Genomic DNA, 13,275 nt, shown 5'->3' with positions numbered 1-13,275 from the left:
TGTACACTGCGACCAAGACTCGCAAAAGGGCTTTTGAGGCCGGGACAGGGTCATCTCAGTCCAAGGCTCTAGTGGCAGCTAAGCCACCGTTCCGTGCTCCAACGCCGAACCAGCGGTACCGCCCTCCGGTGAAGAAGAATCAGGCAAAGACAGGTTTTCGCAAGGGGTACTCTATTGCTCTTCCTAGGGGCAACACGGGTCCCAACTATGCCAAGACTCCGCCTGCCAACCGTCCATGCTGGAACTGCAATCAGACCGGGCATTGGCAAAGCAACTGTCCTTACCCGCCAAAGAAGGGCAACTAAGGGAATGTCCGTCAGGGGCGTGTTCACTACACGACTGTGGAAGCAATCCCTGCTGGTGAGGTAGTCACGGCTGGTAAGTTTCTGGTCAATCAACATGATGCACTTGTGCTTTTTGATTCGGGAGCATCGCATTCTTTTTTGAGTTCTGAATTTGTGTCTAAGCATAATATCAAGGCCATTACACTTGATAAGGGCAGTTATTGCATTAGTGCTGCGGGAAATGATATTTCCACCAATCAAGTGGTTTTGGGGGCAACTCTGGAAATAGGAGGCCGTCAGTTTCTTGCTAATTTGGTTGTTCTACCCGGTGTGGGCATAGATGTAATTCTGGGGATGAAGTGGATGAGTGGCAATGGAGTTCTTATCGACACCACCACTCGTGTAGTGATGTTGAAAGACCCAAATACCAAGGAGGCATTTCTAGTGCAACTTCCTCGGGATATTCAAATCCGTAACACTGTGAATGCAGTTACATCTAAGGCTATTCAGGATATTCCGGTGGTGTGTGAGTTTCCGGATGTATTTCCTGATGATTTACCCGGGCTTCCTCCGGATCGGGATGTGGAGTTCAAAATTGAATTGATTCCAGGTACCGCTCCTATCTCTAGAAGGCCTTATAGAATGCCACCCAATGAATTAGTTGAGCTTAAGACCCAACTAAATGAGTTGTTGAAGAAGGGTCTTATTCGTCCTAGTTCTTCTCCTTGGGGATGTCCGGCTATCTTTGTGAAGAAGAAGGATCAATCTTTGCGCATGTGTGTGGACTGTCGTCCCCTAAATGCGGTGACCATCAAGAATAAATATCCTCTTCCTCGCATTGATATCTTGTTTGATCAGTTGTCTAAAGCCAAGGTATTCTCCAAGATTGATTTGCAATCTGGGTACCATCAGATCAAGATCCGTCCTGAAGATGTACCTAATACAGCTTTCTCGACGAGGTATGGGTTGTATGAGTACCTTGTCATGTCCTTCGGTCTCACGAATGCACCTGCTCATTTCATGTATCTCATGAATTCGGTGTTCATGCCCGAATTGGACAAGTTTGTGGTGGTCTTCATTGATGATATCTTGGTATATTCCTACAATGAAGAGGAGCATGCGGAGCATCTGCGTATAGTGTTGTCGCGTTTGCGCGAACATCAGCTTTATGCCAAGTTTAGCAAATGTGAGTTTTGGCTAAAGAAAGTACCTTTCTTGGGCCATGTCTTATCTGAAGAAGGCATATCGGTGGATCCAGCCAAGGTGCAAGAAGTGCTGGATTGGAAAGTTCCAACTTCGGTACACGAGGTTCGGAGTTTTCTTGGTCCACGACAAGCCTTGGAGGCTTGTCGATCGAAGTCCAGGCAGAGGGGGAGCCTGAGGAAGAATCCCCCGATGAGAATGATGGCGGCGACGACGACGACAGCGACGACTCCGAGGGAATGGCGTCCCGTCTCGACCGGATCCTCGAGGGCCCGCCTCAGACAGGCGTCGACGTCCCACAGACGGGAGTCCCAAAGGGGGGGCCAAGCGGGTCTCGTGAGAGTTAGTAGAGGGAGTCGTCTCCACACCGCTCCCGCGCTGACACTCCCCCAAAGCCTGCGCCGAGTCGGACCGTCCCCCACGCCCAACCTCCTCCCGCGTCTAAGGCGGGCCCCCGGGTTAAGTCCCTAGCGGCGGGGCCGCTGACTCGTGGTCGTGTCGCGGCCTCAAGTAAGGGAGGAATGGATTGCAGGAGTACCAGTCCTGGCGCTGGCCAGGCTGGAGACCCCAGGGCCTCGACGCGGGGTGGCTCGAAGCCTGCTGGTCGAGGGACTGATACGCGGGTCGCCCTTCTCGTGGGGTAAGATTTTTCGACGTCATGATTCTTACCCTCTGATGTCATTTCATTTTCTTGGGTAACGGCTTCTCTTACGCTTGTTTCTCTCTCCTTAGTTCCAAACCGGTGTTGGGTATTTTAAACGCAAACAGAAAAAATCCGCAAGCGCACGGATACCGATGTAGCTTTCACCCGGGAGTATTCCAGAGTATCGATTTTCCACAGAGAACGTGAGTGTACTAATTAAGATCCAAGATCGCATAAGGATAACTATATAACTATTTTTGGTGGGAAGAGAGGAAGTTTCCTGAGAGTTCTCTAGTTGATCTAAGAATCAAGAATTACTTCAAGATTATCTATATCGGGACATCAGAGCACTAACCACAGAAAGAGATGAGAAGGGGGCTAGGAAGGTCTGACTACGGTCCTACAAACACCGATCCGAACGTGGTGGAATACGTCGACCGTTAGGGCTGTCACTACCCTAGGGCTACCACAACAATCCGCAGGATTGGGTGCAATTCCAGGTAATTACAAGACTAAACACCACGTCTAATCTATTAATTACTACTCTAATGTTTCAAAGATTAGAGCACTTGATGCGAGCGGGAATCCAATAAATAACTTGAATGTAAATAAAAGTAATTAGAGAACTCAGGAATTATGAATTGAAGAACCTGGAGAACGAACCAGATGCTGCAAAAGTATAATGTTGAGGAAGATCCGACAGATCCGGCTCCTCCTCCGCTCTCCTCTTCTCTCTCCCTATTTTCTAGATTACAACTAAAACTAACTAGAACTAGAACTAGAGGAACTAGAACTAGAACTAGATGAACTAGAACTAGATCTAGATGAACTAGAGGTAGAACTAGAAGAACTAGAGGGATCCTCTCTACTTGGATGAAGAATTGAAACCCTAACTTTGATTCTGTAGAAGAGGTATGATCTCCAGGGGCCAGGGGGGTCTGGTTTTATAGTCCCTTCAAGTGAATCTGGGCCATCGGATCAAACCGACATTGATCGCACGGTTTTCCTTGATCCTTTAGGTCGGTGGAGCATAATACGCGAAACGGGTCCGAATTGGACACTGTAGCTGGGCGGGCGCCCAGGAGAGTTTGGCGGGCGCCCTGCCTCGGAGCCCGATCGGCCTCCCGTTCGTTCCCGTGGCTTCTGGAGTCTTCTAGATGATAGAAAATTGCGTGGCACGTTAATATCTCTATGTAATCCCGACGTGTGGGCCTTTCTTCTGTATTTCCTGATAACCCCCTGCAGAAATAGACAAACACCAAAACTCGTGGAATTCTGTCAGATAAAACCCTAAGTCTAGGTGTTGTTTGCATTTGGATCCTTTTCTATGATTAATTGCTGATTAAATATGAGCATTAAGGACCGTCAACAAGCTCCCCCAAGCTTAACCTTTGCTCGTCCCTGAGCAAAGATAAACTCAAAAGTTTCTGCATCAGTTTCATGCCTTAAAAATACACATGCGTTTTAAACAAGATCTTATCTCTGGGTTAGGGTAAACTGTTAAGATTTAAACTTACCCATTGTACCTTCCACCATGGGGCTTGCAACCATCACTTGTGTCTTGAGCAGTTAAAAGATAGAAAGGTCTAGTCAAGCGCCATGTCTCATGTTCTTCGATTAACTATAGCTCTGGAGTTTTTGCAGATTTTCAAATAAAACTCAGAGATTCCTTGTATGACTCTCTCTAGTCTCTCTTTTGTGGTATTTCTGGATCCTTACCAAGGCGGTAATAGTGTATGCCTTCTCTCAAAGTATGTGGTATTTGTGGTATAAGACATAGTGGCATTGCCTTCTCTCTCACCCTACTCTGATAAGGCTTTTGATATCTGGAGCTCATAGGTGGGAGACAGCTAATACATACTTACAAGACATTTATTGCATAGTCAAACCATGGATCCAGAAGAACAAGTCAATAAGTCAAATCAAGATGTGCATGTGTGGCGAATGAATGGTGTATGGTGATGATGGTGATAATGGTGAAAGTCTAATTCTACTTATGCTCTTTTGAGGGGATACATACCTTTCTTGCTCTTTTGAAACTTTTTGAGGAGAATGAGATGCTCTATATTTTCTTTTTTTTTCTTTTCTCTCAGGTTGGTATCTTGTACCCCTAATTCTACTATCGGACACTTGTCCATTTTTACCTCTCGTCTCACTTTTTTTTTCTTTCGAGGTTCCGGGCACTTGCCCCTTTTTATTTCCTTGTATTTTTTTTCTTTCTTTTTTTTAGAGCACTCATCTCCTGAAATAATATAGCAAGTGGTAGTAACCAAGATAACTTGAGCATTTATTTCACAGGGAAAAACAGAAATAGGAGAATGTTCTGGAGATGGAAATGGATGGATATATGTGGATGGTACTTCTGGAGTAGAAGCAGCATGTGTGAGTGAACGTGCAAGTGAATCTTGATTTAACCACATGACAAGCTCCTAAGGGTCTACAAAGCTTGACCACACTCAATGCTCATAAGCAGTAAAAAGTAAATGTGTGGTTCATAGTCTAACAAGCATGTATATATGTGTGTGGTAGGAATTTAAACTCTCACCATACAGGAACTCATCATGCAACATTTTAAAGATTGTCAAAGATAAAATTCTCCAGAATTCTAGCATCTCTAGGAACAGATAAATAGCAGCTCAACCTTCCCATATCATATCCGTTAACGACTTAGACTTCAGATCAAGTACTCTTCCCACAAGTTCAGGTTTAGAGCAAATCTTAATTAATACCAGTCATGCCTAAACTTGAGAGAGATTTCAATTTAAGAACTAGTCATAGCAGAGCAACTATTCATCATTTCCATGTGAGAGATTATCATGAGGGTTCATAGCAAACTTTATTTATTTATTTATTTAGCAAACTAAGCAAAGATATATATATATAAGCACAAAATGTTTATTTGGGTTTATATGATTATGCATCTTTTTATTATTTGAGTAAAATATAAACGTGAGTAGAACACTTAGCTGGATAAATGGGGGTGCTCTCCCCCAAGCTGGATTTTGACGTAATTTCTTCTGATGTAGCTAGCAGGTGGCGGAGGTGTATTTGAATGTCGGCAGCACTCTGATAGCGATTAGGATGTCCTCCGTCTGCTAGTCGTCTTTGATCCTTGAATTCTGTGAAGCTCAAATAGACAACAAAGCTTTGTGGAACTGGTTAAGTGTTAGCATAAATATCTAGCCTTTATCATATTGAGCCTCCTCAATAAATGTTACTCATTAGTAGGATCTTAATTTTATTTTTATAATTTTATTTTTGACAGGAATATATTTATTTCATTTTTATGCCACCACAGTGAATGTACTTATGGGTTTTATGCCATGAGCATACTCACATGGGGCTTACTATCTTCAACATTTTTATTTTCTTTTCAAGATGATGTGAACCTGATTAACTAAGCAAACTATTTTAAATAACTGAAAGGAAAAAGATAACTAGCAAGTTTACCTATTGGCAAGACGTTCGGTGTTTTTAAGTCCTCCGAACAGGACTCTCCATTTTCTCAGTCGTCCTGGGATTCACTGGATGGCGTAGTCGGTGGTTTCGGCGGCGCCTGCTCTTCATGTATCACTATCTTCTCTCTCCACACCTGACTCGGTGCTACGGTCTCCTCAGGACAATTCTGTTCGAGCTGTATGTCTTCAGACCTTACTACTTCTCCTTCGTAGTCTGCCCATCCGTCCTTGATGATTTGCCTTCTCTGGTTGCGGTTGCGTCGTTTCCTTCTTGTCCTGACCTGCTTAGAGTCTTCAACTATATAGTTAGGGCCAGTACAATAGCGGCGTACCTTCTCAGAGGGAAGTGCATGTGGACTTCTCTGGTTCCAATGTAGATGATTGCTTTAGCGATGCTGAGGAACGGTCTCCTAAGGATGATGGATGGATCGTACTTGTCTTCTCCCATGTCAATAACCTTAAAATCATCTGGAGCTGAATGTATGTTGGTTGTAGGGACATGGTTCCATGGAGGAGCTAATAAGTGACTGCGGCCAGTATGTTGACGTCAGATCCAGTGTCATAGAGTGTCTTCTAAAAAGAATATCCGTTGATTGTTCACTCGATGCTTGGAACACCAGGGTCGTCCTTCTTGATCAAGAAAGGTGACTTGAGTTGACGATCTTGACCTCCTTGAGCTGCAATGACCATCTTAGCTGACTCGGTACACATTTGCTTGTTCTTGTTCCTCCTGTTGGTCCTCTTCCTTGGTTCATGTCGGGATTGCTCTGGGATTTGTGTAGTCTTGTTTTGAAGGAAAACGTCTCCTTCCTCCCCTTGATGTAGAAACTGATCTTGGCAGCACTAGCGTAAATGATAGCTCCCGAAGTGTTCAGAAATGGCCTCCCTAGGATGATGGGTGCCCTCTCATCAGTATCAGTCTCTATCACCACGAAGTCTGCTGGGGCGTACAAGGTACCAACTCGTATGCAGAGGTTCTTCAATATTCCTTTTGGGAAACTTAGTGTACGATCTGCAAGCTGCAAACCCATGGTTGTTTCTGATAAAGGATGTGTAAATAATTTTTCATAGAGTACCCGGAGCATAAGGTTGATGCTGGAGCCAAAGTTGCAGAGTGCTTCTGGGAAGTTCACCATGCCGATGCAGATCGGGATGACGAGGCATCCTGCATTGTCTCTCTTGACCGGCAGAAGCTCAGTAACTACTTCCACAACGGGGTTACTCCATTAGTTACGTCCTCAAGCATCCTAGGGCAGTGATTGCCTGAGTGTCTAGTATCTCCAGTGTGTTTGTACTCGTAGATCTAGGTTCTTCACTTGGTGGAGTCTGGGAGTTGTAAAAGTCCTTCATATTTTGCTCGAAGTGTACCTGCTCATAGAGACAAGGTAGAGATCAAGTGCATGGGCCCTGTTTGTGGAAAACACCAACAGAACCAAAAGTGTATTTGTTCTTCTTTAACCTCAAGCATAGTGAGCAAGACAAAGTTGATGGATAATAAAATCATGAGTGTAGTATTTAAAACATTTGTCAGATTAGATTGCTCAACCTTATGGAAAGATAATCTATCTATATATATGCTTTGTTTATATCTTCCAAAGATTGAGTGTGCAACATTTTAGCTAATATGATTAGGAGTGTGGAATCACAAAGGTGTAAGGACTAAACATGTTGAATCGATTGGGTTGGTTAATCTAGAGTTGTAGATCATACATGTTTGTCTCTTTTACTCATGTGAACGCCAGAACCAAGGAGAAGCTTATAGAAGTGATAGTCAAGTACCTTAAGATGTTACCTTACTTGAAGAGTGATGGTACAGTATCACCTTGTGGAAGCTTTCCTCTCTTAGCGGTTGTGCATCGTGTTTGTGGCACCTCCATGGATCATCTCTTGTGAGCTATGCCTTCCTTGTGTAAATTGTTAAACTTCATGTGTGTCTCTCTTTGTCTCCAATGTGAGTTTATCTCAGGACTTCCCAGGTCGATATTGAAAGTTTTCCTACAGGGGTTAGTCCAACAAAATATCCAATATCTACTATAGCATACTATCGGCTCAAAAATCAACCTAGACACCATGTCTAATTTGATTTAGGAGGACATTTTAACCTAAGCATCATGCTTAATTTAAAACCCCTTGGTAGTAAGATCATCATTCCTAAACTAAGCACCATGCTTAATTAAGAGATAAATGAAACTACTCCAACCTAGACATATACTGAAGCAAATAAAGGTAGCATGAGAGCATTTATAGAGATCTACTCAAGTGGAGATGAAGTAGTGTGATTAGTATTTAACAAATTGAGCATGTCTCAAAGGTAGGAACAACCAACATAGCAACATGGCAAAGGATGTTTTTATGTAAAGTACTCCCCCAAGCTTGAATTTTGCAAAATTCAAGTTTGGATGAATTTAATTCAATGTTGTATGATGATTGGTTGGACATACCTTGTGCTTGTCATTCATCCGATCTTCTTGCTCCAATCCTGGAAAGGTTAGCGACAAGAATACCCGAAGGAATATTTTTACAATTATCCTTATATGCTCAATACACAAGGTAATGTTGCAAATAATTAAAAGCTCATGTTGCAATCTGGTCAGTGCTGATTTTAGGACACTAAGCTTGTCCTTGGGAAACCATCAATTTATGTCGGCGAAGTGGTTTCCCCTCCAATGCTGACCTATATCAAGATCAACTCAACGAGATCTGTAATATTTAATATAGACATATGCATCGACAACCGCCCTTTTAAAGTTTTTATGAATAGAAAGGAAGAGGGGGTTGGAGATCTCGAATGTGGTGATGTTGGAGAGACCAATGGATTGTGAAGATGGTGCATATGAGCATGGAGTAAATGAAGTGGCTATGAAATAAATTCCATGCTCATTAATGCTTAGAGTGAAATCCATGTGGTATGGTGAAAATGATAAGATGAGTGTGGTACAAAAAGGAAAAGAAAAAGGATACACGGACGACTTGGTTCGAAACTAGCATAGCTACCGTTCCCCGGCAACGGCGCCAGAAAACTTGTTGGGTATTTTAAACGCAAACAGAAAAAATCCGCAAGTGCACGGATACCGATGTAGCTTTCACCCGGGAGTATTCCAGAGTATCGATTTTCCACAGAGAACGTGAGTGTACTAATTAAGATCCAAGATCGCCTAAGGATAACTATATAACTATTTTTGGTGAGAAGAGAGGAAGTTTCCTGAGAGTTCTCTAGTTGATCTAAGAATCAAGAATTACTTCAAGATTATCTATATCGGGACATCAGAGCACTAACCACAGAAAGAGATGAGAAGGGGGCTAGGAAGGTCTGACTACGGTCCTACAAACACCGATCCGAACGTGGTGGAATACGTCGACCGTTAGGGCTGTCACTACCCTAGGGCTACCACAACAATCCGCAGGATTGGGTGCAATTCCAGGTAATTGCAAGACTAAACACCACGTCTAATCTATTAATTACTACTCTAATGTTTCAAAGATTAGAGCACTTGATGCAAGCGGGAATCCAATAAATAACTTGAATGTAAATAAAAGTAATTAGAGAACTCAGGAATTATGAATTGAAGAACCTGGAGAACGATGAAGAACGAACCAGATGCTGCAAAAGTATAATGTTGAGGAAGATCCGACAGATCCGGCTCCTCCTCCGCTCTCCTCTTCTCTCTCCCTATTTTCTAGATTACAACTAGAACTAACTAGAACTAGAACTAGAGGAACTAGAACTAGAACTAGATGAACTAGAACTAGATCTAGATGAACTAGAGGTAGAACTAGAAGAACTAGAGGGATCCTCTCTACTTGGATGAAGAATTGAAACCCTAACTTTGATTCTGTAGAAGAGGTATGATCTCCAGGGGCCAGGGGGGTCTGGTTTTATAGTCCCTTCAAGTGAATCTGGGCCATCGGATCAAACCGACATTGATCGCATGGTTTTCCTTAATTCTTTAGGTCGGTGGAGCATAATACGCGAAACGGGTCCGAATTGGACACTGTAGCTGGGCGGGCGCCCAGGAGAGTTGGGCGGGCGCCCTGCCTCCGAGCCCGATCGGCCTCCTGTTCGTTCCCGTCGCTTTTGGAGTCTTCTAGATGATAGAAAATTGCGCGGCACATTAATATCTCTATGTAATCCCAACATGTGGGCCTTTCTTCCGTATTTCCTGATAACCCCCTGCAGAAATAGACAAACACCAAAACTCGTGGAATTCTGTCAGATAAAACCCTAAGTCTAGGTGTTGTTTGCATTTGGATCCTTTTCCATGATTAATTGCTGATTAAATATGAGCATTAAGGACCGTCAACAACAGGCCCAGCCCTCGATGGCTAAGAGGCTGAAGGTGGGAGCGGTTTACTCAGGTTAGCGGTTTATTCCCATCGTCATGGGAGTTGTGTTTCCCTTATGTTGATCATCATGGCGACTGATTTTTTGCTTCTGAGCGCTTACAGATTCCTCCGATCCTAGGCCGTCGGCTGGTGTCGAGAGTGCCTCGCCTCGTCCATTGGTGGGGGAGTCCGCCCTGCCGTCGCCGAAGCAGGTCGAGACGCCTCGCCCCCAAGAGCAGGAGGGAGCCCCCGAGCCTCCCCGATCTGGGGTCGAGGGGGATCCTATCACAATAAGCGACGGATCCAGCGGCGACGGGCCTTCAAAAGAGGCTCGATCCATGGACGAGGAGGTCAAGGCTCCCCCTACGGCGAAGCGGACGCCGTGGCCCATCGAGCTCCATTCCGTCCAGGAGCAAAAGAAAAGGGTGGAGGAGCGCGAGCAGGAGACGCGACAACAGCTGCAGGAGGGGCAGCAGCAACCGCAGCAGGAAGGAGAAGGAAGAGAGGAGAGGCGGCGGCCAATGGGGTCCCAGCTCAAGGAGCTGTTAGAGCAGGACCGGCAGCAGGAGCTACGGGAGCTCCAGGTGCAGCAGCAGCAGAGGAGCCAGCAGTTAGAGGAATTGCTCAAGCCACCACCTCACAGTCCACCCCAGCCAGTGCAGCCAACGCCACAGGAGCCCGAAGCCAGGGAGGAGGGTCTGCCGGTTTATGGTCCGCCGACCCCGGCGTGGCTCCGTCTGGGAGCGCCCGCTTCGATCCTAGCTGAGTCAGGGCGGGCGGACGGTGTGGTGGCGCTTGCTTGTATGATGCGCACCCCCGTCGACCCTCAGTCTCAGATCAAGGGCACGATCTATGGCATCGACAGGATTGCTCCCGGGTTCCTTCGAGAGCGTCGGTTGTGGGAGGACCGCATTCCCGCCGAGGAAGACGAAGCCGGGCCATCGGGCGGCGGTGGTGCTGGCGAGACGCGAACTTAGAAGACGGTGGATGACGACGGGCGGTTCCCCTCCCTCATCGACCTGTTTTTGCATCCTGGGGGGTCGCTCGAGAACGTCGAAGAACTCATCCGGGGCGTCAAGGCGCGCGCGGATCAGGAAATGGAAAACTGGTGCCCTGACCGGATCCGTATTCGGGCCACCACCGACCCGTCCGAGCCTAACATCTTTTTGGACTATTGAAAGGAGGCCGAGAAGTGGGAACATCTCGAGGAGCTTTGCCTCTGGATGAAGCATGTGGTGGGGCTCCTGTCCGACGTCATCAACAACGGGCTCGGACAGGCTTACTTTGTAAGTATTTCTGGGCCTTAGCTATCATAGGTTGTCTGGTTTTGTGTTCTTACTGTCCAACTACTGATTCGCAGGATCTGAAAGAGACCTCCCGCATAAAGTGAGCTTCATCCACGCGACAAGGGGCGGCTAGGAGCAACTCCCTCTCCTCAAGGACCAACTCCTGGAGTCGCAGGAGAAACTCCTAAAGGCTTACAAGGAGCTGTTGGCGCTCGAGGAGAAGAAGAAGGAGAGTGAGGCCGCACTGTCTGAAGCTCGGGAGGTGTCGAGGAAGGCGGTGGAGGAGGCCACGCTGTTGAGGGAACGGGCCATGATGGTAGAGGAGGCTGCGTCCAGGGCCCGAGAGGAGGCTGTGTTTTTTAAGGGCGCGGCCGCTGATCTTGGCAAGGAGAAGGACCTCCTCAAGGCTGACCTCACCTCTGCCCGGGAGTCCTTCCAGAAGATGAAAACGGAGTGCGTGACGGGCGAGATTGCCCGTCACGCCGCGGAGGAGGCCAAGAAGAAGGCCCTCGAGGACCTCGAGGTGGAGCGGGCTCGTTCTCGTAGCCTCTCTGCTGACGTCAACCATCTGAAGAGAGCGCTGTTTGAGAAAGATGGAGCCATCGCGCAGGCGGGCAAGGTGATCGAGGACCTGCGCGTCACCAACACCGACCTGGCGCGCTCCTACAAAGGGATCGAGAGGGCCAACACCGACCTTGTTGGCGAGAACACCACTCTAGAAGAGAAGATTCGCGGTACATTTCTACTATCATGTTCTCTTTCAAGGGCATGACTTGTGTTATCTAACTTCTCCGTGTCGGTCCTTGTAGGGCTTAAAGATGAGCTGCTTGCTACTCAAGTCGAGGCCCGCTCCACCAAGGCTCAGCTCGAGGGGGAGGTCGCTCTGAACCATTGGCTGTGGACGGTGATAAGCGATCTCTCGGCCTCTTGGGAGCTCGAACCCGTGGACGAGTCGAGGGAGGAGGCTTGAGGCGACGCACTGGTCGACCAGCTACGCGATCTAGGTGCCACGCTGAGGACCGGGTGCGGGACGCCCTTCATACTGGGGTAAAGCGGGCAATGGCGGTTGTCTGCTCAAGCTTTTCCTACGATATGGAGGTGGTGTCCCACGGCTTCGTCACCGATATTTCCAAGACCGACGCAGAGAACGAGGAGAGGCTCCATGCCTTGATCGACGACGCGGAGGCTCCTGGGGAAAGGCTGGTGAGGCTGTTTGAGCCAGAAGTACTTCCTCCCGAGACTAGCTCGGGTGCGGACGATGGTGGTGAGGGCCGAGATGCCGACTGAGGCCTGCGAGCCTACTCTGGGTGCTAAGGCGCCTTGTACAGTACTTATTATTCTGTCTTAAGTGTTACTGTGTTTATAAGGGGTTTATAAGATTTCTAGGTGTTTGCTTATTCCTTTGTTCGCACTTTCTTTTGTTTCCCTTCTGCCTACGTCTATATTCCCCGTTGGGTCTTTTATTAAGGTGACCTCGATTGCCTCGAGGGTGAGGGAGCGAGTAGAGTCACCATGGCCCGGGGGCGTAGGAGTTCTCAGGCTCGATGTCTCTCGGCCCTTAAGGGGCTCGAGGTGCCTCTACTACTCGATCGTGCGGGGTTTTGTAGACATTTAGGGGGGGTCCCCCCCTTGCTAGCCCCCGAGGGGGTACCGACTATGATGGGTCATAGTTGGTACTCCCTTCTAACTTCGAGATTTCGACCAATGAAAAAGGTAAATTACTCGAGGGAAAGATCTTGTACATTCATGCATTCATTCATAAGGTCTTGGTACATAATGTACATGGGAACATAAAGCTTTGAAATTCTAGGGGTAGAATCGACGTAGCTATTCGATGTTCCACGCGTTGGTGAAGACTGCCCCTTTCTCGTCCGCTAGCTTGTATGTCCCCGGCTTCAGGACCTCGGCCACTACGTACGGGCCTTCCCAGGGCGGAGTCAGCTTGTGGCGCCCTTGGTTGCTTTGCCGCCGCTGTAGGACAAGATCGCCCACATTCAGATCCCTCTTGTGCATGTGCTTATCGTGGTAGCGTCGAAGCTTCTGCTGGTATCTAGCAGAGTTGAGGAGGGCCATATCTC

General features: G+C 47.1%; 1 protein-coding gene across 1 annotated transcript; it reads left to right on the top strand.

The window, feature by feature from the left end:
• LOC110432653 (trichohyalin-like) lies at positions 10,250–11,969 on the top strand. The gene is made up of 3 exons (XM_021453429.1): positions 10,250–10,694; positions 11,272–11,297; positions 11,373–11,969. The coding sequence occupies exons 1-3, from the start codon at positions 10,250–10,252 to the stop codon at positions 11,967–11,969; spliced, it is 1,068 nt and encodes a 355-aa protein (XP_021309104.1).

Source organism: Sorghum bicolor, chromosome 2 (genome assembly GCF_000003195.3).
Source record: "Sorghum bicolor cultivar BTx623 chromosome 2, Sorghum_bicolor_NCBIv3, whole genome shotgun sequence".
Taxonomy (NCBI): Eukaryota; Viridiplantae; Streptophyta; class Magnoliopsida; order Poales; family Poaceae; genus Sorghum; species Sorghum bicolor.
This window is presented reverse-complemented; position numbering and strand designations above follow the sequence as displayed.